At 36.6% G+C, this 27,082-nt stretch overlaps 1 protein-coding gene and 1 non-coding gene across 3 annotated transcripts in view; one reads left to right on the top strand and one right to left on the bottom strand.

Annotated features, from left to right (window-relative positions):
- The window catches only part of XRN1 (5'-3' exoribonuclease 1), a 151,585-nt gene that overhangs the window by 26,521 nt on the left and 97,982 nt on the right, over positions 1 to 27,082 (bottom strand). For both annotated transcript variants that reach the window (XM_090278698.1, XM_090278706.1), the window contains exons 26-33: positions 26,472 to 26,561; positions 25,940 to 26,075; positions 21,668 to 21,724; positions 21,409 to 21,541; positions 16,663 to 16,732; positions 10,900 to 11,107; positions 9,010 to 9,105; positions 2,645 to 2,753 (exon numbers count right to left, since the gene is read on the bottom strand). In XM_090278698.1, the coding sequence (XP_090134824.1) occupies positions 2,645 to 2,753; positions 9,010 to 9,105; positions 10,900 to 11,107; positions 16,663 to 16,732; positions 21,409 to 21,541; positions 21,668 to 21,724; positions 25,940 to 26,075; positions 26,472 to 26,561 (899 nt within the window). The remainder of the gene's footprint in view (positions 1 to 2,644; positions 2,754 to 9,009; positions 9,106 to 10,899; positions 11,108 to 16,662; positions 16,733 to 21,408; positions 21,542 to 21,667; positions 21,725 to 25,939; positions 26,076 to 26,471; positions 26,562 to 27,082) is intronic.
- LOC150021753 (U6 spliceosomal RNA) lies at positions 22,054 to 22,158 on the top strand. Its single transcript, XR_016513443.1, has one exon. It is a non-coding gene; the product is annotated as a U6 spliceosomal RNA (small nuclear RNA).

The raw sequence follows: 27,082 nt of genomic DNA, 5'->3' as shown, positions 1-27,082 counted from the left end.
ATACTTCGGGAGGGAGCCCAGCCCCAGGCCAGATCACACAGCCCAGGGTGCCAGCACCAGAGAGATAAGTCCCCATAACTTCCGGCTGTAAAAACCAGTGGGGGTTGGGGTGGCAAAAGAAACTATTGGATTTTCAGGAGACTCCTTAAAAGGCCAACATGGACTTAGGACTTACGCAGAGCCACCCCTTCTGGGAATCAGCACCAGAGCAATAGCAGGAAGGGTACCAGTGGCATTTGGGAAGAAAGAGAAGTGACTGGAAACAGGGCAAGCGCCAGGAGACAGCTTCCACCAGGGGCAAACTTCAGGAAGTCAGGTAGTGGCACTGTCCCGTCTCCAAGCCCTCCTCCACATAGAGCTACAAAGTGCTGAGACAGCTTGCTCCACCCTGATGATTACCTAGATACTGTCCCACACAATTTAAAGGTGTCTTTCCTACAACAGGCCATGCTATACTAAGGGAGTCAAAGCAGCTCTACCTAAAACACAGAAACAAACACAAGGAGGCTGCCAAATTGAGGAGACAAAGAAATACGGCCCAAATAAAAGAACAGAACAAAACTCCAAAGAAAGAAATAAAAGAGATAACCAAACTATCAGATGCAGAGTTCAAAACACTGGTTATCAGGGTGCTCAAAGAACTCATTAAGGCAGAAAAAGACCCAGGCAGAAGTGAAGGTTCTGGCTGTGAAAACCAGTGGAGGTTGGGGAGGTAGAAGAAACTGCCTGTCTCTCAGGAGAGTCTGTTTAGAGGGCCATCCAGTCATAGAACATGCAAACCCATCCACCATTCTGGGATCCACCACCAGGGCAGCACCTAGAGGGGCGCCAGTTGCATGCAGGGAGTGGGTGAAGTGACTAGAAAAGGGGCCAGTGCTGAGCAAGTGGCATTGTCCCCTCGACATACAGTACCCACAAAGCACTGGAATGAATCACCTGGCATTGACAAATACCTAAGGCTTTATCACTTACAACATAACAGGTACACCCAGACAGCAAGTCGAGGCAGTTCTACTGAATACACAGAAACAAACACAGGCCAGCTACCAAGTTGAGGAGACAAAGAAATAAAGCCCAAATGAAAGAACATATCAAAACTCCAGAAAATGACCTAAGTGAAGCAGAGATAGCCAACCTATCAGATGCAGAGTTCAAAACACTGGTGATAAGGATATTCAGAGAAGTCACTGAGAATGGTAAACATATAAGGGAAGAAAAGAAGGCTATACTAAGTGAAATAAAGGAAAATCTAAAGGGAACAAATAGTGAAGGGAAGGAAGCTGGGGTTCAAATCAATGAACTGGAACCTAAGGAGGAAATAGTCAACCAGTACAGAATGAAGAAGAATTTTTAAAAATGAGGAGAGAACAGGAAGACTCTGGGACATTGCAAAAGTGCCAACATCCGAATCATAGTGGTGCCAGAAGGACAAGAGGAAGAGCAAGAAACTGAAAACTTAGTTGCAAAAATAATAAAGGAAAACTACCCTAATTTGACGAAGAAATAGACATACAAGCTCAGGAAGCACAGAGTCCCAAACAAGCTAGACCCAAAGAGGACCACACCAAGACACATCATAATTAAAATGCTAAGGTTAAAGATAAAGAGAGAATCTTAAAATCAGCAAGAGAAGACAGGAGTTACCTACCAAGGAGTTCCCATAAGACTGTCAGCTGATTTCTCAAAAGAAACTTTGCAGGCTAGAAGGGACTGGCAAGAAGTATTCAAAGTGATGAAAAGCAAGTAAGCATAATTGGTAGGTTCAGCCAAGGTTACTTTATCCAGCAAAGCTATCATTTAGAATGGAAGGGCAGATAAAGTGCTCCCCAGACAAGACAAAGCTAAAGGAGTTCATCATCACTAAGCACTTATTATATGAAATGTTAAAGGGACTTATTTAAGAAGATCAAAACTATGAACATTACAATGAAAACTAACTCATGATTGTCAACAGCTGAATCTAAACAACAAATTAAGCAAACAACCAGAACAAGAACAGAATGCAGATATGAAAATCATTTGGAGGGTTATCAGCTTGTAGCGGGAAGGGGGAGAATAAAAGAAAAGATACAGGAATTAAGAAGCATAAATTGGTAGGTACAAAATAGACAGGGGGATATTAATAGTATAGGAAGTAGAGAATCCAAAGAACTTATATGCACAACCCATGGACATAAACTAAGTGGGGGATTGCTGGAGGGAATGGGGGTACTGGGTGGATGGAGGAAAAGGGAGAAAAACTGGGAAAATTGCAATAACATAATCAATAAAATATATTTTAAAAAAGAACATTAATCTATATTTTAGTTCAATTATAAAAGAAAAAATAACATAGATATTAGTGCAAAAATACAGTCTAGCCCTGACTGTAGATACATTTCCTTTTGTGGGTGATGAAAATATTTTCAATTTAGATAGTGGCTTTGGTTGTATAACTTGTGAAAATACAAAAAACAAACAAAAAAATACTCCACAAGAAAACCCCACAGAAAAACAATAAACAACAAAAAACAACAAAATACTGATTCCATACTTTAAAACGATCAATTTTGTTATGTGAATTATAATTCAGTGAAGCTACTAATTAATACAAATTAAAAAAGCAGTTATCACCACAAGTATACTTTTCTAACTTAAAACTTACATTTTCTGTGAGGCTCTTGTTTTCTTTGTTGACATTTAACACTGTTGTCATTTAAGCCAGATTTATGATGTTGCAATACTTGATTTATTTCTTGAGGTAGAACTGTACCCTGAAAGTTAAAGTTCTTATAAATAATTTAAAGAAACTCTTAATATTATAACTACTTTTCATCATTAATATTTATTTTTATAAAAATTATATAGCTCACTAGAAAAATATTAAGGAATGCAGAACAGAGAATTTGAAAAACCACTCAAATTCCATCACTAATAACCATTAATAACATAATGATCATCACTCCAGACGTTTCTCTATTCATTATTTAGCAAGATACACAGAAAACTATCATTTTACAAAAATGCTACTTTCAATAGGAAAAATTAAATTTATTTTGCTTGAAGTTAAGACAGAAACTAAAGAAATGATTAAACTTTAGGTAAATGTTTCTTCACAATAGAATTAGCAGCTTCTAAAGATTCCTCTAGCCTACACTGATGTGGCTCAGTGGGTTGGGTATCATCCTGCAAACTGAAGGGTCACTGGTTCCATTCCCACTCAGGGTATATGTCTGGGTTGTGGGCTAGGTCCCTGGCTCGGGGCATGTGAGAGGCAATCGATCGATGTTTCTCTCTCACATCAATGTTTCTCCCCCTCTCTTTCTCCCTTCTCCTCTCTCTAAAATGAATAAATAAAAAAAATCTTTTTAAAAACTAAAGGAAAGATTCCTCTAGATTTGCTTAAAAATATTCCTATCTCTGGGTTAGGTGGGGTGGGCACTGAGTAGGTGTTCCAGAACATGTGCAAGGTAAGGAATGGGTCTCTGGGTTCGTTGTATTATTCTCTTGTTTTCGTTATTTTAAAAATTTCCATTAAAAGTTTTTGAAAGTGCATCATTTCTGCCTCCGATATGAAGGTTGAGGATATTAGCCCTTTTTTATCCCTTCCTACGAGACCTTATTTTTACTGGGTTGGCCAAAAAGTTTGTTCGGTTGGCTCTATTAGCGCTTAGTTGTCTTTAACTTCATTCAAAACAATTCTGTTAGCTTGTATTGTGACAACTGTCATATCAGTATACATTTTTTAAAGAACTTACTTGGTGCATTTTGTGTAGTCATTTTACTATTGAAGATGGAAGAAAATATGCAACATTTTCAGCTATTATGCTTATTATTTCAAGAAAGGTAAAAACACAACTGAAATGCAAAAATACATTTGTGCAGTGTATGGAGAATGTGCAGTGACTGATTGAATGTGTCAAAGGTGGTTTGAGAAGTTCCGTGCTGGAGATTTCTCACTGGATGATGCTTCATGGTCGGGTAGACCTGCTGAAGTTGAGAGCAATCAAATTGAGACGTTAACTGAGAAGAATCGACATTATACCACACAGGAGAGAGCTGACATACTCAAAATATCCAAATCAATCAACTTACTGGTGAAAATGAAAAATGTGTCTTTTATTTTACAGAAAAACCTAATGGACTTTTTGGCCAACCTGATATTAACTAAGATTTATATTGTCAAGGTTTTCAAATGATTGAAGACAAGACTGACTATAAAGCTACAGTAAATGAGACAGAACGGAGATGGGCAGAATTCACAAAATGGCATGAGTAAGTTTTGTCTAAAGAGCATATCATATCCCTTTGTTTTCTAAGAGGGAGAGGAGGCCTGAAGGCAAAAAGATATAGATAACATTCCACAGCTGAAGCAGAGGCTTTTGCAAAAGCAGATGTTCAATACAAATTTATTATTTCACATTTTTGCTTTTGGTGAGCCTTATTTATTTTCTTCTGAGCACAGAAAAATAATGAACACTGGACACAAAGGCATATCATGTCCTAGTTGGCAGTGGGAGTACTCGAAAAGTTTCTAGACATGCAGCAGAGTGCTAAGGAAGGTCCAGCGAGCTCGTATGCACATCATATGCACATAACATCCAGGGTTCTTTAGTCTTTAAGAGTCAAAAAGGCTAAGGGATTCCTATTTGCATAGCACAATGATTTGAGGGGTTTTGGGCTGCAGCAAAACATTATGGGATATTTTGACTCTAAGGAAGGGAATTAGAATAGATTGGTATGAACTAATGTGTTAGTGTCCATTAAATGGCAGGCATGGTAAGATATACTTTGCATCCATTATCTTAATATCATTATAACAATGCTATAATTATAGAAATGCTATGATAGACTTTGATTCCATTGTATAGATGACTAAACTGACGCTCAATGTGATAAAGTGATTTAGTTATAGAAAACATAATAGGAAAACTGATATTTGAGTTCTAACCCTAAAATCCAAGTTCACAGTAACATTTCAGAGAAGAAATGTGCCATAAGTTTAATTAGCCAGCAAGGTTCAGTTGATTGAGTGCCATCCGGCAAAGTGAAAGCCTGTCGATTCAATTCCCAGTCAGGTGACATGCTCAGATTGCAGGCGTGTGAGAGGCAACTGGATTGATGGTTCTTTCACGCATTGATGTTTCCCTCTTTCTCCCTCCCTTCCCTCTCTCTAAAAATAAATAAATAAAATCTTTAAAAAACAAAGAAAATATTCTAGTTTTAAACAGTTTTTGGGGTTGTTCTATCTACATAAAGCTATTTGTGTTAGTCACTTTTCCATATTTTGCCAATAAAAAGCCTGACCATTTTTAAATGACTTAAGGGCAGTTTTAGGTTCATAACAAAATTGCCGCCTGCCCTCACACATGCATAGCCTCACCATTATCAACATCCCTTATGGCATGGGTATATTTGTTACAACTGATGAACCTACACTGACACATTATTATCCCCTGAAGTGGACTTCATGTTTACATGGGGTTCATTCTTGGTGTTTTACATTCTATGGGTTGGTAAAATGTATAATGACCTGTATCTACCATTACAATGTGGATGAAAAAGGGACTCTAATAAATCTAACTGAAAGTAACCTCATAGGGTTAGGATCATAAATTCCTAACAGGGCAGGTCAGGGGGTAGTATACCTCAGGCCTATAACTTCCCTAATAAAAGGTTTATCTTTGCCTTAAACTGAGCCTTGTCCACTGTTTTTGTGCATCTAGGTTAGCACACCTTTGAAAAGCCTCTTTTTCAGCTCTCTCCAAAGTGTAACCACCATCCAGAGCCCATAATCCTGGTATCCTGTAACCCAATCATTGCTGTTTCTCTGCCTTCCTTTCTTCCATGTTCATGTAATCTTCCTTATGTTCCCTCTTTGATTCCAAATGAGAAAAGAAACTGCAAACTGTCATTCTAGGGAACATCTGATATCTTGCTTCCTGGCATATTGTCCTTAGATTCAAATAAACTCATAAAAATTCTTCACTGGTTTGGACATTTCTCTTACATTGACAACAGTATCACAGAGTATTTTTCAGTACCCTAAAAATCTTCTATACTCCACCGATTCATCCCTCCCTCTCTCCCTAACCCTTGGCAACCACTGGTCTTTTTATTGCCTCCAGGTTTGCCTTTTCTAGAAGCTGAATATTTTTTTTATCATGAATTTTCTAGAATTTGTTCATCAGATAAATATCAAGCTGCTTTTCAATGCCTCATGAATATGAGTGTTGTATCTGGTGGCTCATAATTCTTGGAACATACTGGAGATAAAACACTGGAGAATACAACTGATATGAATAATGAAATAGCAACCAGTAACAGGGGATGCATGCAGAATATCCTGAGAAAATATAATATCATAAATTGAGATCCCTCAAGGAAATAGGTGGTAACATGATTAGAACATCCTGGCTGAGACTTAGGGGGATTTTGGCAGTGAGAGAGGAAAAGCATCCTAAATGGAAACAACAAGAAATATAAATAACCTGAAATGGGATTTATCTGTTTATGGGAAAGGGAAAGTAAAGAGACCAATTTGACTGGTACAAACCATTTTACCAAGAACTTGGACATGTTTTATATGAGAATCAGGTAGGGTTAGCTTATAGGAGGACTAAATATTAGTTTGAGTTGAGGCTGAATTCCAGTAGTACTAAACAAGGAGCCTTACATATTCCAAATATTTGAATAACACTATTTTAGGGCTGGAAAAGGCCTCCAAGTGGACCTAAGTCCACAAACTTAATTTTATACATGAGAGGCTCAGGAAAATTACATTTCCTCAATTTGAGTCACAAAATCTGATTTCCTGATATTCTGAGATCAGTCCCAGATTCACCACACTACACTGCCTCAGGACATAAACTGAGTTCAAACCCAGGAGCTCTGATTAACTAAAAGCTTTGCCCAATTATTCCATTAGGCCAAGACAGATGAAAAGATCTTTAGAAAAGATTGATCAGGAAGTACTATGTTAGAAAAACTAGAAAAGAAAGAAAATAAGAAATAGGAAATGCAGATGGGAGGTTAATCTAGGCCTGGGATGACAATCTAAGATCCAGTTGTAGAAAATGAGGAGTAAACAGTTTGTGGTCTCATTGCAAAAGAATATTAGGCGAGAAAGAATAAAAATGTTAAATTCCATGCTTTTCAGATTATATTCCTGGGGAAAATGGTAGTGTTAGAAATAAGGATAAAAGACATCAAGGTTAGGTCAATTCTGTGACATCTTGAGGTTGAGGGGATGGTGAGTATCCATCTATACCTGTCTTCTACAGGGTTGGAGATACTGGGTTAGATCTTGATTGAGAGGTTGGATTCAGACATAGATTAAGTGGTAATCAGAAGAGAGGAAAGAGCCAAAGTCATAAGTCAAGCAACAGGGCAAAGGGAAAACTGTTCTTGAGTTTTGGGGAACAATCCCAATGAGAAACTGGAAGAACAAAGGTTAATAAAGAAGTTAATAGGAAAGGCAACAGGGAACTCAGGGTAATGTTTCCTTTAGCACAAAACTCCTTGAAAAAATTGCCTATATTGACTGCCTCCAACTTCTCTCCTACCAGTCTCTCTTCAACCTTCAAATCAGTATTTCACTCCTATCACTCCACTGAGATTGCTTTTGTCACGGTTCCCAGTGATCTTCATGGGCTAAATTATGGGCAATTCTCAGTTTTTATCTTAAAGGACCCAAGAGCAACATCTGACACATGGATCCTGCATGACATCCACTCTTCACTTGGTATCTAGACACCACCCTTTGATGGTTTTCTTTCTGCTTCCTTGGCTGCTTCAGTCTTCTTTGTCAGTTTCACCTAATTTCTCTAACTCCTTAAGGATGTTATTCTCAAAGGCTGTTATTAGAATTCTTCTTTGTCTCTAGTTACTTCCTTGGATATAGATAATTAGACAATAGTTATACAGCTACACACATACACATGAATATAGAAGACGCCTTTCAAATTCTCCAGTTTGGACATCCTCCATGAGCTTCAGACTCAATGGTCAACTCTGTATCTTCACTTAAATGTTTAACATATGTCTCAAACTCACCATGTCCAAAATTGAAGTCTTAAATCTTCTACAAATCTACTAACCTACAGTCCTCCTCATCGCAGTTAATAGTCACTCTATCCTTTTAGTTACTCAAATCTTAAGAGTCACATCCTTTAATCCATTATTTCTCTTTTACCCCCATAATTCATCATCAGCTGGCAATCCCTCCAAGTAAGTCTAGCATTTGACCACTTCTCACAGGTTCTTACCCTGGTCTAAGTCCATAAGGTAGGAACCCAATAAATGCATGTGGAAGGAAGGAATGATGACAAAGCACTCCTGAAGAATGAGTGGTTAGCAGTACCAAATATATTAAAGAAGTCTTAATGCATTTTTGTCACTCTCACTTTTTATGTTTACTTTACTATCATTCCCTTTGCTATTTTCCCCTCTCTAACTCTAATAATGCCACCATCGCTGAGGATATTAGAATAAATGAGGCCCTCATGGTGCAGGCTACTGATTTATAAACTTGAAAGAACGTTTTTTCTTGACCTCAGCTAAGAAGATAGGCCAGTAACATTCAACAGAGTTACAGGAATTCACTCCTCTTCTTTGTCTTTTTTATTGATTTGAGTTTACTCTTTTTAGCAGAATTTCTCTCCTCTTTTTTATCAAGAAATGTAAATTTGCTCATTCATCTTAAAGACAATCAACTACCAGCATAAAGCTATAAATTCAAGTGGAAATAACTAAGTTAATGAGTGCCATTAAGGCCTTTGTTCAATTTAAACTATAGTTATCATGATTTTGTAAACAACTGAAAAAATATCCAAAACTGATTTAAAAGAAAAGTTGTCTATAGTCTCACTCATTGGTCCAAAACATTTTCATATCTAGCTGAAAGGGAGTATGCAAACTGTTATTTCTATTTTATAAGATTTTTGAAGAAAATTAATCACTGCATAGCTGAAAAAATACATAAAATTAAAAATTTTTAAGGTAAATGTCCCTCGAAAAAGGTATACTAACCTTCTCTTGCAGAGCTGGTTGAAAGTGCTGAACCTTTCCAGATCCCTGTAAGGACTGCCAAATGTTGCAAAACTCATCATCATCTTTAGTAAGTACCTGGCAAAGCACAAGAAATTTCTTAAGGAACTAAAACATGAAAAAATAAAGATTGATATTAAAAATCAAATAATTTATTCATTAAAATTATTTAGTGTGAGAGAAGATATTTGATTTTCATTATCTGAAATCTCACTTCTTTCCTTCTGGAGCTCAGTATAGTGATCACAGAAGTAAAAATGGCTTTCTTCATAGTTAAATAGTTTTGAATGGTTTTACTGGAAAGTACTTAAAGTATAACAAATGCTGTAAAAGATTATGCTGAATCAAGATGTCAATACCAATAGGTTCTTTTTGTCTTTCAATGTACCGATATATTATCTCATTTAAACTAACATCTATTGATTTTATTAAAAATCTTCATCTTACACAAAAGTAATCTAATAGGTTAAAAATCAGCTATTAGTTATGGGTGACTGATTTCATGCAGATTAAAACTCTCCAAAAATATGCAACAAAATTTAACAGTAGTACCTATGAGATTCTAGAGAATGTTTGCTTCTGTCTGCTTTGTTATTATCTACTTGTCTGTGTTTTCTAGTTAGTCTATAATAAACATGCATTATTTAGATTAAAAAGTTTGGTAAGATTTATGGTCAGGGAATTAAATAAACGTAAATGTCTCACACAAAACAATTCAATATCTGTCCCCAGGAAGATGAAATAAAGGGGATTACCGATGAATTACATGGTAGGAATCTGAAATAGTCTTTTTTTTTTTGCTTTTAGAAAATAGTTTATTCACTTTTTCATTTAATCAAAAAATTATTTTGGGAACGTTTGGTGATCTATATAACCCAATGAGAAACATAATTTAGGTTTGTTAACAAGGTGCACTTTTCTTAATATATTGTTAGGCCTTAATGAGGTTTTCTGCAATATTCTTTATTGGGTAGTCATGGTTTGACAGAATCACTGTTTTTCATTACAAAATATTTTAATGACTATGTCAAAAATTATGGCTAGAATAATCCTTTACTTTCTGGAATTTATTCTATTCACTTGGATTCTCTCTCTCTCTCTCTTTTTTTTTTAGTATATTTTATTGATTATATTGTTACAATAGTTCCAATATTTTCCCCTTTCCTCCCCCCCACTTAGCAGCCCCTCTCCCCAGCAAGTCCATGCCCATGGGTCGTACATACAAGCTCTCCCGCTTCACCCTTTCATACATTCTTTTTTTTTAAATAAATGATTAATTATTTTAACGATAAAAAATAACAACCCCTCCCTCTCAGACTTAAGACCCTTTATAATCTTATAAAGGACAATGGGCGAAGGTCTCGAGCTCCTCTAGCTGCTTCAAGCTGGACATGGTCATCGTCCTACCTACCCTTGGGTCCAGAAATCCCTAATAAGAGTGGGAGTGTGGAACCAAAGAAGAGCCTGAATAGCCACAGCAATTTTGAGGAAGAAGAATACAGTAGGAGAAATGACAATACCTGAAAATTGCTTTTGATAAACATGATATAGTCCTCTCCCTTTTATCTTTCAAGTTAATGTCATTTTTATAGCAGGTATCATACATTTGGGTTATATAAAAAACAAATTAATGTTAATTTCAAAGTAAATATATAAAAAGAAAAAAGACATTTTCAGGATTTTTTAAAAATAAATATCTTTCCTCTTTAATATAACTGTAATTTTATTATATAGGTAGAATGTTATCAATAGCATTCTCCACTAGCCTGTTTAAAAGAAATCTGGAATTGACTTAAACCACATCTTTTTGTCAAATTAGGTTTCTATTTACAGTGTGCCTGTGATTTGTAAAGGGGGTACAAAGAGTCTTACTTGTGTAGGAACAAAAATTGATTGAGGGGAATGGTTCAAGACTCCCAAATTCCCAGATGAAACCAGTGGATTTGAACTATAGTGATTCACAGCTGGCTGTGGTTTCACAATGGCTGTCAGCTTCTGATTTCCAGTTTCAGAGCGACTCCCGTGAGAAAGGTTCACCAAGGCACTTGTTGGCAGTCGATAACCTCTACCAGGTGAGCACCTACAAGTAAAAAGTTAAATCACATTCAGAGTGAAATAATACTGAATATGCTAGAAAGAAGAATCAAGTAATTTTGGGGTGTACAGTCCATAATTTGAATCAATAAATATTACCTTTAAATTCAGTAGAACTTGAAATCATAGAAAAATCTAATTTCATAAAATGATGCACTTCTGAAGAGTTTCCATATAGACTATTCAGTGCTACTAAGTGGGAAAAAAACTGTTCTAGAGGTGTAGTTATATGTGTAAAGGTGTGTATGTATGTGTTAGTTTGCCCTCAGAAGGCCTACAACATAACAGCTGAGAATGACCAAGTTTATGAATTAAATGTCAAATTTCTTAAAGAAGACTGGTTTGTACAGTCTAGGTTAGGACATCGCAGAAGCTATCCAAGTGTGGAGCCATTTTCAGTATGGCTCTATCTATGTAATGAGGCAAATGTCAGCTTTTATCACATTTGTCTCCTCATCAATTGTTGAGTCTGGCCCCTTTTCATCCTCATCTTCCCATCTTAAAGTTCAAGACTTAGAAAGGTTTAAGAGATAAATATTGGTAACTTCCTTCCTTCCTGACCTTGATAAAAGTTTAAATATTAAAATAAGCCTTCTTTTATCAAAAGTTTTCAACTATCACCTGCCATTTCCTAATATAATTTTCTTATATTGCAAGATCAGAAGTAGAATCATTTTATGAGAACTCTCTGTAAAATGTGTAGAAAATGGTTTTGTGAGAACTAAAAGATTCTACACTATAGAAATGAATATACTGCAGGCAGGTAATCGTTTACACAATTCTTTATCAGTCAAAAAACAAAAAACAAACAAAAAAACCCACCTACTGCCTCTACCTAGGAGGGGAAAAATGACTGAGAAAAAAAATTATTATAAAAATAAATTTTTAAAATTATTGAGCCAAGGCTATTCATAAGCAAACATTTTTAATGAAAAATAAAATCAGATTTGGGATGCAGACTCTACTGCTGCACTTGAAGAATGAAAACAGTAAAATCTTTGGGTTACAGGCACATTCAAACTGCAAAAAAAACAGTAACAGCATTCCAAAGGTGATCATTCGGTATAGGAGCTGAAGGTTGTGATCTCACGCAAAGAGGCTAACAAGAATAATCCATTTTTTAATTTTAATTACCTACAAATCAAAATAGAGGAGAAAAAGAAAAACTAAGCTAAATTTAGCTCAGTTTTCCAGTCAGTTTTTAGAAGGGAGAAAGGAAAAACCAGAAAACATTTCATTTAATCTACACAATAATCTAGTAGAGTACACCTTCATTTTATTTGAGGAAACTGAGAGTCAGAATGCTTCTAATAATCCTACCAAAGCCAATGCAAAGGTTAAGCAAGAGATCCTATATTTTCTAATATTTAATGGTGCCTCTCATTCTCTTATGATCTTTTCTCTGGAACTTCAAATTTTCTTTCTTTTAGTGTTCCCCCAAAACAGACTTGAATAAGTCTCACCCTTGTTAAATTAAAAACAATCCAAATACAAGAAGAAAGCTGGAAAAACGACAATATGTAGAGATTAAACAACATGCTACCAAACAACTATTAGATCGAAGAAAAAATAAAACTCGATCAAAAATACATAGAGACAGACTTCTGGCCAAGATGGAGGCGTAGACAAACTGTGTCCCCCTCCACAACTAAGAAGGAATACAACTACCTGAAAACTAGAAACAACCAGAAGTTCCAGAAAATCAAAGTGCATGGAAGTCCAGCAAACAAAGATATAAAGAAGAAATACTCATCCAGACAGGTAGGAGGGGTGGAGCCAGGTCGGAGAGGATGCAGTGTGGTGGTAGCAGCAGCGGCAGGCCAGCAGAGAGTGCAGTCACACGTTTTAAAAAGTCAGAAGATACACCTGGGGAGCGTTCCCACCTCCTCACTGCACCTTGAAGCTCAAGGTCCCAGCACTGGGGAAAATCAAGCCTCATTGCTTCTGACTGCAGACCAGTGGGGGTTGGGGTGCAGGCAGAAACTGCTGGTCTCTCAGCAGAGTCCTAGAATGTCTGCAGACCCACCCACTCTGGGAATGAAGGCCAGGGCAGCAGCCAGAGAGGCGCCATTCCGGTGCGGAAGTGGGCGAGGTGCCTGGAAAAGGGGCGAGTGCTGGCCAGGCAGCATTGTCCCCTCTCGGACCCCTCCCCCACATACAGCACCACAACGTGGTGAAACAGGTAGCCCTGTACTGATGAATCCCTAAGGCTCCGCCCCTTACAATGTAACAGGAGCAACAGCTCTGCCTAAGACACAGAGGCAAACAGACACAGGAGCCTATCAAGTTGAGACAGATAACTATGGCCGAAAGAGGGAATGGATCAAGGTTCCAGTAGGAGAACTAAGCGACGAGGAGATAGCCAACCTAACAGATGAGGAAATAGCAGAATTCCAAACATTGGTGATAAAGATGTTCACAGGCTTGACAGATATGCTTAAGTACAGCAAACGCATAAGAGAAGAAGTGAAGGCTAAGCTAAGTGAAACGAAGAAAAATCCACACAAAACGAACAGTGAAGAGAAGGAAATTGGGGTTCAAATCAATGATTTGGAACATAAGGAAGAAAAAAAGTCAACCAATGCAGAATGAGGAAACAAGAATTAAAAAAAATGAGGAAAACTTCCCAAATTTTGCGAAGGAGACGGACATACAGGTCTGGGAAACACAGAGGGTCCCGGGCGAGCTGGACCCAGAGGAAACCACACCAGGACACATCAAGACTGAGATGCCAAAGGTGAAAGATAAAGACGAGTCCTGGGGGCAGCAAGAGAGAGGTGAAGAGTTGCCTACAGGGGGGTGCCTATAGGACTATCAGCTGATTTCTCAGAGGACACTTTGCAGGCAGGAAGGGACTGGCAAGTAGTATTCAATGTGAAGAAAAGCAACCTACAACCAAGATTACTCTATCCAGCAAGGCTATCATTTGGAATGGAAGGGGAGATGAAGTGCTTCCCAGACAAGGTAAAGCTAAAGGAGTTCATCATCACCAAGCCATTATTACATGAAATGTCAAAGGGACTTAGTTAAGAAAAAGACCAGAACTATGAACACTAAAATGACAACAAACTCACAACTATGAATAACTGAATTTAAACAATAAAAACAAAATCCAACTAAGCAAACCAGAATAGGTACAGAATCATAGCTATGGGGATCATTTGCAGTTTTATCAGCTGGGTTCGGGAAGGGGGAGAAATGGGTAGATGGTGCAGGGACTAAGAAGCTTAATTGATTGGTACAAAATAGACAGGGGGATATTAAGAATAATGGAGGAAAGGGTGAAGCCAAAGAACTTATATGCACAACCCATGGACATGAACTAAGGGGTGTGGAACTGCTGGAGGGAAGGGGGGTACTGGGCAGAAGGGAGCAAAGGGGAAAAGAATTGGAACTACTGTAACAACATAATCAATAAAATATACTTTAAAAAAAAGCAGCATAGTAGGAGGAAGTGGAGCAGACAGGAAGATGTTGAAAAGAACTATACACACAACCAATGGGCATGGACTAAGGGGGGGGACACAATTGGAGGGAGGTGGGGTCACTGGGTGGAGGGCAGAAGAGGGAAAAGAAATTGGGACAACTGTAACAGCATAATCAATAAAACATTAAAAAACAAAAAAGTGGGCAGAGACCTGAATAGTCACTTTTCCAAGGAAGACAAATAAATGGCCAACAGACACATGAAAAGATGTTCAATACTGTTAAATATCACTAGCTATTAGGAACATGCAAATCAAAACCACAATGAGCCACCACCTCACACCTGTTAGAATGACTGTTATCAACAAGACATAGCAAGTAGTGGAGAGGATGTGGAGAAGGGAACCTTGGTAAACTTGTTGGTAGGACTGTAAATTGGTCTAGTCACTATGGAAAACAGTATACAGATTCCTGAAAAATTAAAAATTGAGCTACCACATGACCCAGCATATCTGTCCTCTGGTTATACACATGAAAAACCAGAAAACACTGATTCATAAAGATATGCAGATCTATGTTCATTACAGCATTATTCAAAATACCACTATATGGAAACAATCTAAGTGTCCTTCAACCAATTACTGGATAAAGAAGATGCGGTACATATGTTACTCATGGCTATAGTACTCAGCCATAAAAAAGGAAAAATGTTGCCATTTATGACAACACAGATGGATCTTGAGAGTATCATGCTAAGTGAAATAAGTCTGACAGAAAAGCTATATGATTTCTCTCCTATGTGGACATTTATAAAAGCAACAAAAGACTAAACAACATAGACACAGACATCAGTATGGTGATTACCACAGGTAAGGGATTAGGAACGGGGAGAAGAGGGTAAAGGTGAGATAAATGGTGATGGAAGAAGATTAGACTTTGGGTGGTGAACACACAATAAAATATAGAGAATGTATTATAGAAATGTACTTGAAACCTATAAATTTTATTAACCAATATCACCCTAATTAATTAAAAAAAAAAAGAATAAACAAACTCATAGATACAGACAATAGAATGTAGTTATCAGATGGGAAGGGGATGGGGGAGGACAGAGAGGGCAAAGGTGGTGAAATGCATGATGACAAAAGCAGACTAGACTTTGGGGGATAAGCACACAACAGGACACAGATGTTGCTTATAAAGTTACACATCTGAAACTCATACAATGTTGTTTAAACAATGTTTCCCCTATAAATTTAATAAAAATTAAAAACATAATAAAAAAATTTAAAAAATTGAAAAAAAATCCAATTCTCTTCCTCTCAACACCTTAACGTCTCACGATCTTTTCACCCCTTCTCAAAGGTCAGTTCAATTCCCTGTCTCTCTTATTACACCTGCCATTCATACTTCAAACTACCCCATATAGCTTGAGCACCCACAAGTACACTAAAACAGATAATGAAGACTTAATATGTTACTAAATTAAAAAACATTTCTATTCCTCAAGTTATTTAAACATTAAGAATGCAAAACTCATCATGCCACATCTCTGACTTTGATGCTGATTTTTGATGTTGCTTTAAGGATGAAGACCAAGATAACAAGATCCTTAACATGTCCTGAAAGATGACTTAAAAGTTCTTGCACAGTGTGGTCCTTGTTTTTCTCTCTCATTGTAATCTTACCGAGTTGCTGAAGTTTAGAAACAGTTGCTGAAGTTCAGAAACATTTGCATTCTTTTAGTTTTCTGAATGAGTAAAAATGTTGCTGCATATGCTATTCCTTCTTTTTCACTACCTGTGACTTTTCCTCCCTCTTGCCCTAGTTAACTAGTGTTCATTCTTCACATTCTAGCTCTCTGGAACTATCAGATAGGTTATAGAAACCTGAACTTCTCTTTCCCAGCACGTCACAATTTAATTAATTCTTTAATCAGTTAGTTATCTCCTGCACTAAAAAAAAAGAAAATGTCCTATTCACTATTACATCCCTAGTAGCAAGTATCATGCCTTGCTTATAACAGGAACTCAAATCATAGACAAACAAGTAATAAAAAGCCACTGGCCACATGGACATATTCATAAAATATAATTATCATGTGGAAATACAAACCTTATTGTTAAGCCTCCAGGAAATTCTTCATCAAATAATACTTCAAATAGTATATCAGCTTCTCTATTAGCTATTTAAAAAAGAGGAAAAAAGATCATTATGATGAAAAATCAGTATATGCGTTTTTGAAAATGTAAGAAGCATTAGATCTACCAGAGTGCTGTGGGAAATACAGACAGTAAATGAAAAATAAATAAGCTCACTAATTAAATTACTTGTATTAACTTAAAGTAAAATAGGGGGATTCCAGTCAAGACAGAGGTATAGATAGACACGCTTCACCTACTTGCGCAACCATAAGAAGGATCACAACTAACCTCAAATCAAAAACCATCCAGAATTGCCAGAAAATCAAACTGGAAGTCCAACAACCAAGGATTTAAAGAAGCCTATTCATCCAGATGGGTAAAAGGGGCACAAACAGGGAGCTGGGAGAAAGAGGACATGGTGTGGCAGCATTGGCCTCATATTCACATGTGGTGGATAAAAATCAAGAGGGATACCTTGGGAGAAAGTGATACCAGCCCCAGGCCAGATCGCGCAGCCCAGGGTTCCAGCGCTGGGAAATTAAAGCCTCATAACTTCTGTAAAAACTAGTGGGGTTGGGGCAGTGGAATAAACTGCCAGTCTCTCAGAAGAATCCATTTAAAGGTCCTGCACGGTCCTAGAACGCACACAAACCCACCCACTCTGGGAACCACTACCAGGGCAAGAGCCAGAAGGGAGTCAGTCACATACTGGAAGGGGATGAAGCGACTGGAAACAAGGTGAGTGACAAGCAAGCCTCCAGCAACCAGGCTGTGGTACTGTCCCCTCTCCCACATACAAAGCCACAAAGCAGTGAAGCAGGCTGCCCTGCCCTGGTGAATACCGAAGGCTCTGCCACATTCAACTTAACAGGTGTGGTAAGACAGGGAGTCAAAGCAGCTCTACCTAACACACAGAAACAAACACAAGGAGGCTGCCAAATTGAGGAGAAAAAGAAATATGGCCCAAATGAAAGAACAGAACAAAATCCCAGGAAAAAAACTAAATGAAATAGATAGCCGACCTATAAGATGCAAAATTCAAAACGCTGGTGGTAAAGATGCTCAGAGAACTCACAGAGTACAGCAAATGCATAACGGAAGGCTATACTATGTGAAATAAAGAAAAATCCACAGGGAACCAACAGTGAAGGAAAGGAAATGGAATTCAAATCAACAATTTGGAACAAAAGGAAGACATAAACATTCAATCAGAACAGAAAAAAGAAACAGAATGAAAAAAAAAAAAAAGAGGAGAGGCTTAAGAACCTCTGGGACTTTAAACATACCAACATTTGAATCACAGAGGTGCCATAAGGAGAGGAAGAGCAAGAAATTCAAAACGTAGTTAAAAAATTAATGAAACAAAATGTCCCTAATTCGGCGAAGGAAACAGACATACAAGTACAGGAAGCACAGAGTGTCCCAAACAAGCTGGACCCAAAGAGGACCACACCAAGATACATCATCATTAAAATGCCAAAGGTTAAAGATAAAGAGAGAACCTTAAAAGCAGCAAGAGGAAAGCAGAGAGTTACGTACAAAGGGGTTCCCATAAGACTATCAGTAGATTTCTGAAAAGAAACTTTGCAGGCAAGAAGGGGCTGGCAAGAAGTATTCAAAGTGATGAAAACCAAGATTACTCTATCCAGCAAAGCTATTATTTAGAATGGAAGGGCAGATAAAGTGCTTCCCAGACAAGGTAAAGTTAAAGGAGTTCATCATCACCAAGCCCTTATAATACGAAATGTTAAAGAGACTTATTTAAGAAAAAGAAGATCAAAACTATGAACAGTAAAATGACAACAAACTCACAAGTATCAACAACTGAATCTGAAAAACAAAACCAAAAACAAACTAAGCAAATAACTAGAACAGGAATAGAATCATAGATATGGACATCGTTTGGAGGATTTTCAGTGGGGAAAGGGGAGGAGGGGAGAAATGGGGAAATGGTGGAGGAGTTAAGAAGCATAATTGTTAGGTACAAAACAGACGGGGAAGAGTAGCAAAGGAAATGGAGAAGCCAAAGAACTTATATGCATGACCCATGGACATGAACTAAGGTGGTGGGATTGCTAGAGGGAAGGTGGGTACCAGGCAGAAGGGGGCTGAGGGCGAAAAATTGGGATAATTGCAATAGCATAATCAATAAAACATACTAAAAAAAAAAGTAAAATAATATTTTAAATGAGATGCTGTGGGGAATTATACTTTTCTCTTTGCTTTATTATATATTTCAAATTACTCATTCTAAGAGAGTTAATAAAAGAGATAACTTTAGAGCTTGCACTTTAAAAGGTCTTCAAAAAAGACAGACAAAAGGCAATGAAAATTTGAAAACATAGCAGCAATGAGGGGAGTAGAATGGAAAGAATGGATATATTATTAAATGAAATTGGCAAGAGTTTGTGACCTATGTAGGTAAAAAGAATGGAGATGCTTAAGATGACTCCAAGGTTCTGGCTGATAATGACGTGCAAGATTATGGATGTCATAACTGAAACAGGAGTTTCATGAGAAAGACATCAGTGCAGTAAACTTAGGAGAAAGAAGAATTTGGCAGAGAGCATGATGAGATATATCTGGAAAGATTCAATTTACCTATAACTCCAAGTTTAAGTGAAATTAGCTATAACAACGCTCTGAATTCTAAGCCCAAATTAATAAGAGTCATGTATCTTCAGAATTGACTGACATTCCCTAACCCCCATCCCCATCTTTCCATCATACTGGTTCTGTTTCTCTAACACAATTTCTAATACCGTGTTACCTCCTGGTATGGGTTGGGAGGATGCCCCCTACCCCCAGTCCATTATTGCCCAGTTGAAACCAGGCCTGTAGAACTCATCCAGTTGTACCTTTCAACCTGACACTTTTACCTAAAATCTAAACTCAAGAAGGTCCACCTTCTGGGTTCCCATTTTCTTTCTGAGGGAAGGCCCACTTCCTCAAAAGATTACTGACATTTGTTAATCCCCTTAGTGGAGATGACTATGGAGATGAGGTCTCAGCTGAGGAAAGTAATAACAAATATTCCCCTTTCTATTCCGTGTCCATGGCAGACATGGCTAATCAATGATGGAGCCCCTTTCCACTCAGGGTAGATGTAACTTTAATACCCTTCTCAAGACAAAATTCCAAGCAGTCACTATTATGATAGGAATTGTCAGAAGAAAGGAAACTTCTATGTTATCAGATTCCTAAGGCCTTCATCAGGACAATCTAACTACAGTACAATCTAGTAAGCTCAATATCTGAAAAGCTGATCAAGGGGGTTGAGTAGACAGCAGCAGGAGGGTTGCTTCATCACACCCATCTGACCCTTTCCACACCTAGTCGAGACCCTCCTCTCTCCATTTCCAGCTGCCAGAAATGTAGCTAAGGAATTAAAAAAAAAAAAAAATCAGAGAAGGAAATTCTCTTTTAGAGCCAAGTAAGCACGGAAGCCCCAAGAGGGTGTGAAGATGGAAAATGTGGAGAACCAATGCTCAATGTTAGGTAAAAATAAGGTTAAGAGTTCAAATCCCAGCTCTGCCACTTATCTGTCAGGGGAGTCAACCTCTCAGGTAAGAAAATAACACCTGAGAATTAAATGCAAACTGTGAAAGTGCCTGGCACAGCGTTGGCCCTAAATAAGCAGTTCTCTTAGGCTCACGGCCCACCTGACCTTCCTACTTTCTGGACAGGGAAACCAAGGTTGAAGGCCGGGAACAGGGAGGGACAGTGTTGCCAGCACAGGTGCCCTCGCCGCCTGACTGCCTACTCTACACTGGGCGGACTGTGTTTGAAATCTATGCTCCAAAGCTGTTCACTCTTGGCTTCCCTTTCAGACACAATGCTTCTTCACTTTTCTCTCCATCTCTCATTCTTTTTTTGTAGAAAACACAACATAAGATTTATCATCTTAATCATTTTTAAGTGTATAGTACAGAAGTGTTAACTATATTCACAATACTGTGCAATAGATCGATATCTGTTTTATGTATGTTATCTAGCTGTATTCATAAAATTTAAATTAATATGCACATTTAATTCAAGTCTTTTAATTGTAAATGAGCTCACATTTCAGGTTTGCTTCTTTTTCAACACAAATCAAGAGATTACAGTAATCCCTCGCTATATCGCGGTTCACTTATCGCGGCCTCACTGTATTGCAGGATTTTAAAAAATACTATATTTAATTATTTATCGCGGATTTTTTGCTATATCGTAGGATTTTGTGGTACTGTATACGTATGTTGTTAAAGTCACGTAGGTTTAAGAGTGTAGAATAAATGTAAGGTTCCTACTTCACGGGGCGGTCTGGAACGTAATACCCGTGATAAGTGAGGTACAATACCAATTAAGGTAAACTTCTGAGCAAGATTAAATGAAAGCCTAACTAAGGAGAAATGATGAAACATTTCTCTCAGTTTCATGAAAATATGAACATATCCACTAAGGTCTTGTGTAATTTTAATGTGTTATATGTAAGCTACCAAATTTTCAGCAGTCCTTGCTCAACTTCCCCTTCTAATAATTACTCATAGATAACTGCACAAGACAGAAAAGAATTTTCTCTAAAAACTAACAAAACAAAACAAAACAAAAACCCTGAAACATAAAAGGATTTACTCCCCTCCCCTAATTTATAGTCATTTTCTGCTAGAAATGACACAAATTTGTTTTACTTTACAATAAAACGCAGTTGACAACACGTCAAGTATTGAGATATTACCCCCTTTAATTCCTATGATGGTTCCCCGAAGGCCAACCGGCACTGAAAAGTTCTCTCGCACATTCACAACACGGTCAAAGAGACGAAATTCTGCATCCCGATCAGGAACAACTCCATGTTGCTGTTCTAAGGGCTGAACAAAAGAAAGCTTTAATTATTATTATTAACTCTAATTTTAAAGTTTTCTAATATATTGAAAATATTTTGTTTCTTCTATACTTTCAAAGTAAAAAACCAGAATTCTTTAAGGAAAACTTACTCTGTACAGCAAATGGGGCTTCACTGTCACTCGTACCTTCTTACTATTCTTTCTTTGCTGAGAAAATAAAAAAAATTAAATATTTATCTTTGAAATTCTTCAGATGCAGTAAGGAGGAATAACAAATTCTTATGTATAATAAAAAATTTAAAACTATAAGACACAGAAAAATAAAAAATTATGAGTATATAGCCTGATCAATTTTTATAGTATAAACATTACTTAGCACAACATATAAACCCCTGTATTCCCTTCCCTCTCTATTACTACCCTCCCCAAAAGCAACCTTACTTCTAAGGCAAAAGATTAGATTTGTCTGATTTGAACTTTAATGTAAATGCTATTCTATTCAAGTGACTTTTTTACTCTAAAAACATTGTATACATGTGTTCGCTTTGGCAGCACTATACTAAAATTGGAAAGATGCAGAGAAGATAGTATGGCCCCTGTGCAAGGATGACATGCAAATTCGTGAAGCATTCCATATTTTTCAGGGTGGGGATTGACTGTGAGGCAGGGTGGGCAGGGAAGAGCAATGGGGGAAAATTGGGAAAACTATAACAGAATAAAAAACAATAAAGTTTAAAAAGCCACCTTTAAGCAATAACGAAATAAACTGTACAATGGTTAACGAAGACTTTTTAAAAAGTGGATTTTGTTGCTACTTATGAAAAGATGGTATTTGTTTAATAAAATCTTTGCTTTTGGAATCTGTTGTGAAACTGGCTTTGATGTTTTAATTAAAAAAAAATTTTTATTTATTTATTTTCAGAGAGAGGGGAAGGAAGGGAGAAAGCGAGGGAGAGAAACATAGATCAACCGTCTCTTGCACATGTCCCAACCAGAGACCCACACTGGTCAGGTTTGAGTTTTGATCATCCAAAAAGTGCTGGAAGCAGCCCTGACTGGTGTAACTCAGTGGGTAGGATGCCTAAAGGTCACAAGCCTAAAGGTCACCAGTCTGATTCCCAGTCAGGGCACATCCCTGGGTTGTGGGTCAGGTCCCCAGTTGAGGGAGTGTAAGAGGCAACCAATTGATGCATTTCACACAATTAATGTTTCTCTCCCTCTCTTTCTCCCTTCCTTCTCCCTTTCTAAAAGTAGATAAATAAAATGTATAAATAAATAAGTAAATGAATGCCGGAAGATTTTTGTACTCTTTGCTACTTGTTAGTTCTGTCAACTCACACTTAAACACAGCTTCCTTCCATTCATGAGATGGAAGTTTTACCTGTTCTACGTAATAAAAATGTGAGAATGATTTATACCCATGGCAATCTATAGCTACAATTCATATTAAGTATTTTTAAGTGAATTCCTATGTAATAAGAAAAATGACAGCAGTTTACTTATCTGGCAGTCACCTAGCTTTAGAACATGGCTTATGGAAATAAGTACAAAAGGACATAAAACAGCCCTAGCTACAGAGATCATACGCTACAGAGGTCATGTACTTATACACTGTAAAATGCTGAAGCCTTTAAATAGAGTCAATTTTCTTTTATTATAGCAACATTTCATTAATTCTTTCAACAAATCTTTACTGAGTTCCATTTATGTACCATGTATTGATTTCGATGCTGGGAATAAAACAGTGATCTGCTCTTTTATTCTTGTTGAGGAAGACATAAGAGAAAGAAAATACAGTATTCCCTCACTTATCGCGGGTATTACATTCTAGACCCCTCTGCGAAGCAGGAACCTTACATTTATTCTACACTCTTAAATCTACGTAACTTTAACAACATACATATACAGTACCGCAAAATCCTGCAATATAGCGAAAAATCTGCGATAAATAATTAAATATATATTTAAAAATTCCCACGACACAGTGAGGCCATGATAAGTGAACCGTGATATAGAGAAGGACTACTGTAAGGAAAATATAGAGCGTGTCTGAAGATAAAAGCATAGCGAAAAATAAAGCAGGTAAGGGAGATCAGTAGTGTGAGGAGAAACTGCAATTTTAAATAGGGTGAAAAGTGAAGGCCTTTCTGGCAAGTTGCCTGTGTTTTCAGACCAGACAGACTAAGAGAGTAAGCTTGTATACACTGACAACAGCAAAAAAAGAAAGAATAAAGAAATTTAAAAACTGTTTTAAAAAGCAGACCCAAGAACTATGCCTGGAGAATTGCATATTTAAAAAACTATATGGTCTAATATATCCCTAGGCATTATTGCATTATAGCACTGAAAAGGACATGGCAATTAAACCTGATTCATTAGGCAAATTAATAAACTGGGGAATTTTCACAATAAACCTCAATCCACAAATACTAAATGAGGAGTTCTGGGGCTTGGCTACTCAAAATGTGATCACCTGTAAACTTGTTAGAAATGCAGAATCTCAAACCTAACCCTCTAGTGGCTGAATCAGAATCTGCATTTTCACGAGATCTTCCAGTGATTGTGTGCACATTAAAAGTTTGAGCAGTACTACTCCAGGCATGGAATCTAGAATGCATGTTTTTTAAAAAGCTCCTTCAGTAATTTTGATAATTAGCTGACTTGGGGAATCACTGTCCAATAAGAAAACTACTAATACACTTAATAATAATCCTGCATTATAAAAAAAAAGCATAAATTATGTTCAGAATGTTGTGTTTGTTTTTTTAGTTTTTTTCTCCCTTTCTTTATAATCCTAAAAGGAAAAAAAATAAAATCATTCCTAACTGTACCTCCTTGACACATTCATAGGTTTTTTTCCCCCCATAAAAATTCCTCTAACTTATAGACACACATATTTTTTAAAATGCTGCAACCAAAACATCGAACTACAACTTTGTATATATATCTTATGTTAACAAAATAAAGGGAAAATGTGTAAAACCCTTTAGAAAGCTCTGCATCCAAATTTTAAAGTAAAATTTGGAGACTTAAAGTTATAAACTTCTGTTAAATAGAAAACTTATTTCAAAAACAATGCTGGACAAATAGATTTTACTCTACATTTAAAGACAACTCAAAAGAGATGCAAAAAAAGCAAAATAGAAAGAAAGAAAAGAAAAAGAGAAATGCAGGCTTACTATCCTCAGCTGAATATCAAAGAAAGGCCTTTTAAAAAACCAAACTCTGGGCTCTGAACCTTGTATTCTTTCCTAAAGAGATAGTCATTTAGTGGTGATTACCCAGACTGCATTCATATAGCTCTTAAAGCATGTGATAATTCAAATAATAATAATAATATTTATATTATTATTATAATACCCAAAATAGCTAGGCATTTTTAGAAGGAGTTTACATGCATCAACTCGATTAATCCTTTTGATGACCCTGTAAGGTAGGTACTGTTTTATCCTCATTTTACTGATGAGAAAGAATACAAAGCCATGGATCTTGTATCTTGCTTAAGTTTACAAGCATTGAAAAGAGGGATGAAGATGGCTTCAGAGCCCAGTTCTTAACTCTCTGCTATTAGAGCACTGTGTTAGCAAAGCAACATCATTTTTCTAAAAAAAGGATCCCTCGTGTTTCTTTTTTATTCATTTATTTTTAAAGGGATTTTATTTATATATTTTTGGAGAAAGGGGAAGGAAGGGAGAAAGAGAGGGAGAGAACTATCAATGCGTGAGAGAAACACCTCTTGCACGGGGCCCCACCGGGGACCAGCCCGGAAGAGGCATGTGCTCTGATTGGGAATTGAATTGGTGACCTTTCGCTTTGCAGAACAACAGTCAAACAATGGAGCCATGCTGGTCAGCAACATAATTTTTATAAAAAGGAAAAAGGGTGAAAAATAAAACCAGAAGTTAAAAAAAGATGCGTAATCAATTCATTTTCTACTACATCAAGATAGGGCATCAAAATAGTTGTAATAGTTAAGCCTGCATAAAAATACTTAGTAAGTGAATGAATTTATGAGTGGGAAAGTACACTTATAACTAATTCTGTAAAAAAATTTTATGTTCTGTAAAAACAGAACTTAAGAATAGAAAGGAATAGGGATAAATATTACCTCTCAATCAGAAACTTTCTATTTTGACTAAAATCATAAAATATTAATTCCTAAAATTAGAAAAACTATAAGGACATAAAATTTAAATGCTATGGCTTTTATAAATTAAAGTGCATTTACATTTATTTATATAAACTTATTAATGTCCACTGGAAATAGCTACAACATTTTTTTAAATTATGGGATTATTTTACATAAATTAGAAACCATTGAGTATGTTTCACTTGGCTGAAACATAAATGTTAGTTGTAGAATAATATATAGTTCATTTAACTTCAAATCTCATCAATATCTTGGTTATCAAAAATTAATACCTTGTGCTTTTCAACTTCTTCCTCAATTTTCTCAACAATAGCTGCATCCAGAATTTGTAAATCACAAGAAGAACGAGACAAAGTACTGACAGGATGTCCCTTTAGCCAAGTAATAATTTCTTGAACTTTCTCGGCACTACATTAAAAACAATAATTGTTTCACGTTAAAACTCTGTGAGGGCTTATATAAAAGATCTAATATAAACCTTCTGAAGACTGAAAAGTATAAAAGACATCAAATACATGATTAATAATTAATCACCACACTTAATTGGGACTAATTCTAAATCTAATATTAACATGAACATGTTAATTCTCGGTAATTTTCTAAAAATCACAAAATTAATTTAAAGTACCTTAATATAGATGAAATATTAAAAATTATATCAAGATCTTAAAGCAAAAAAACAAAACAATACAGAACACTCTCCTAAAAAGTAATGTAAATTCTTGATAGTACTACTATATAGTACCTTTCACTGGAACCACTAAGTTGAACTACGAGGCAACAAATGCCACAAATTTTGCTTACCCATTCTCATTTTCTCCAGGCCAAACATCATCTTCATAGAACACATCCTCTTGGCTATTTTTGGCTATATAACTAAATAGTTCCGGAGCTCTAGCCAAACAAACAAAAATACTGCTTTAAAAAATACATATGGCTAACTTCATATAAACTTCCTACCAAATAATCTGGATCTTAAGGGGACATATAAAATATAGAGAACTGATTATTATACACAGAGTATTAATAAGGAATAGAGACTAAAATATTTGAAAGTATACGTCCTCAAAAACCCTCAGTAGCTAAAAAAGAAATGATTCAATTTATAAACTATAATAAACTTCAATGATGTATAAACTTCAATTGCTGACTCTATCCCTTTTGTATCATAATGATAAATGTTGACAAACAAAAATACTATCTACAGGTTCAAATATATTAAAGGTTGGGCTATGACTTATTTTTAAAGAACTCTTCGGCCAGTCCTACAGAGATCACAAACTGAGATGGCCCTTCAGACTTGTCCTGAACTGGAGCAATCACACTGGCTGGGCCTTTACGTATACCTCCTTATTGATCAGGTATTGAACCTATGGCTGTTGGGAGAAGGGGATAAAGCTTTATTTGAAGTGGTT

Source organism: Furipterus horrens, unplaced genomic scaffold (genome assembly GCF_987537825.1).
Source record: "Furipterus horrens unplaced genomic scaffold, mFurHor1.1.pri manual_scaffold_1, whole genome shotgun sequence".
NCBI lineage: Eukaryota > Metazoa > Chordata > Mammalia > Chiroptera > Furipteridae > Furipterus > Furipterus horrens.
Note: the sequence above shows the minus strand (reverse complement) of the source record. Positions and strands in the feature narration are given on the sequence as shown.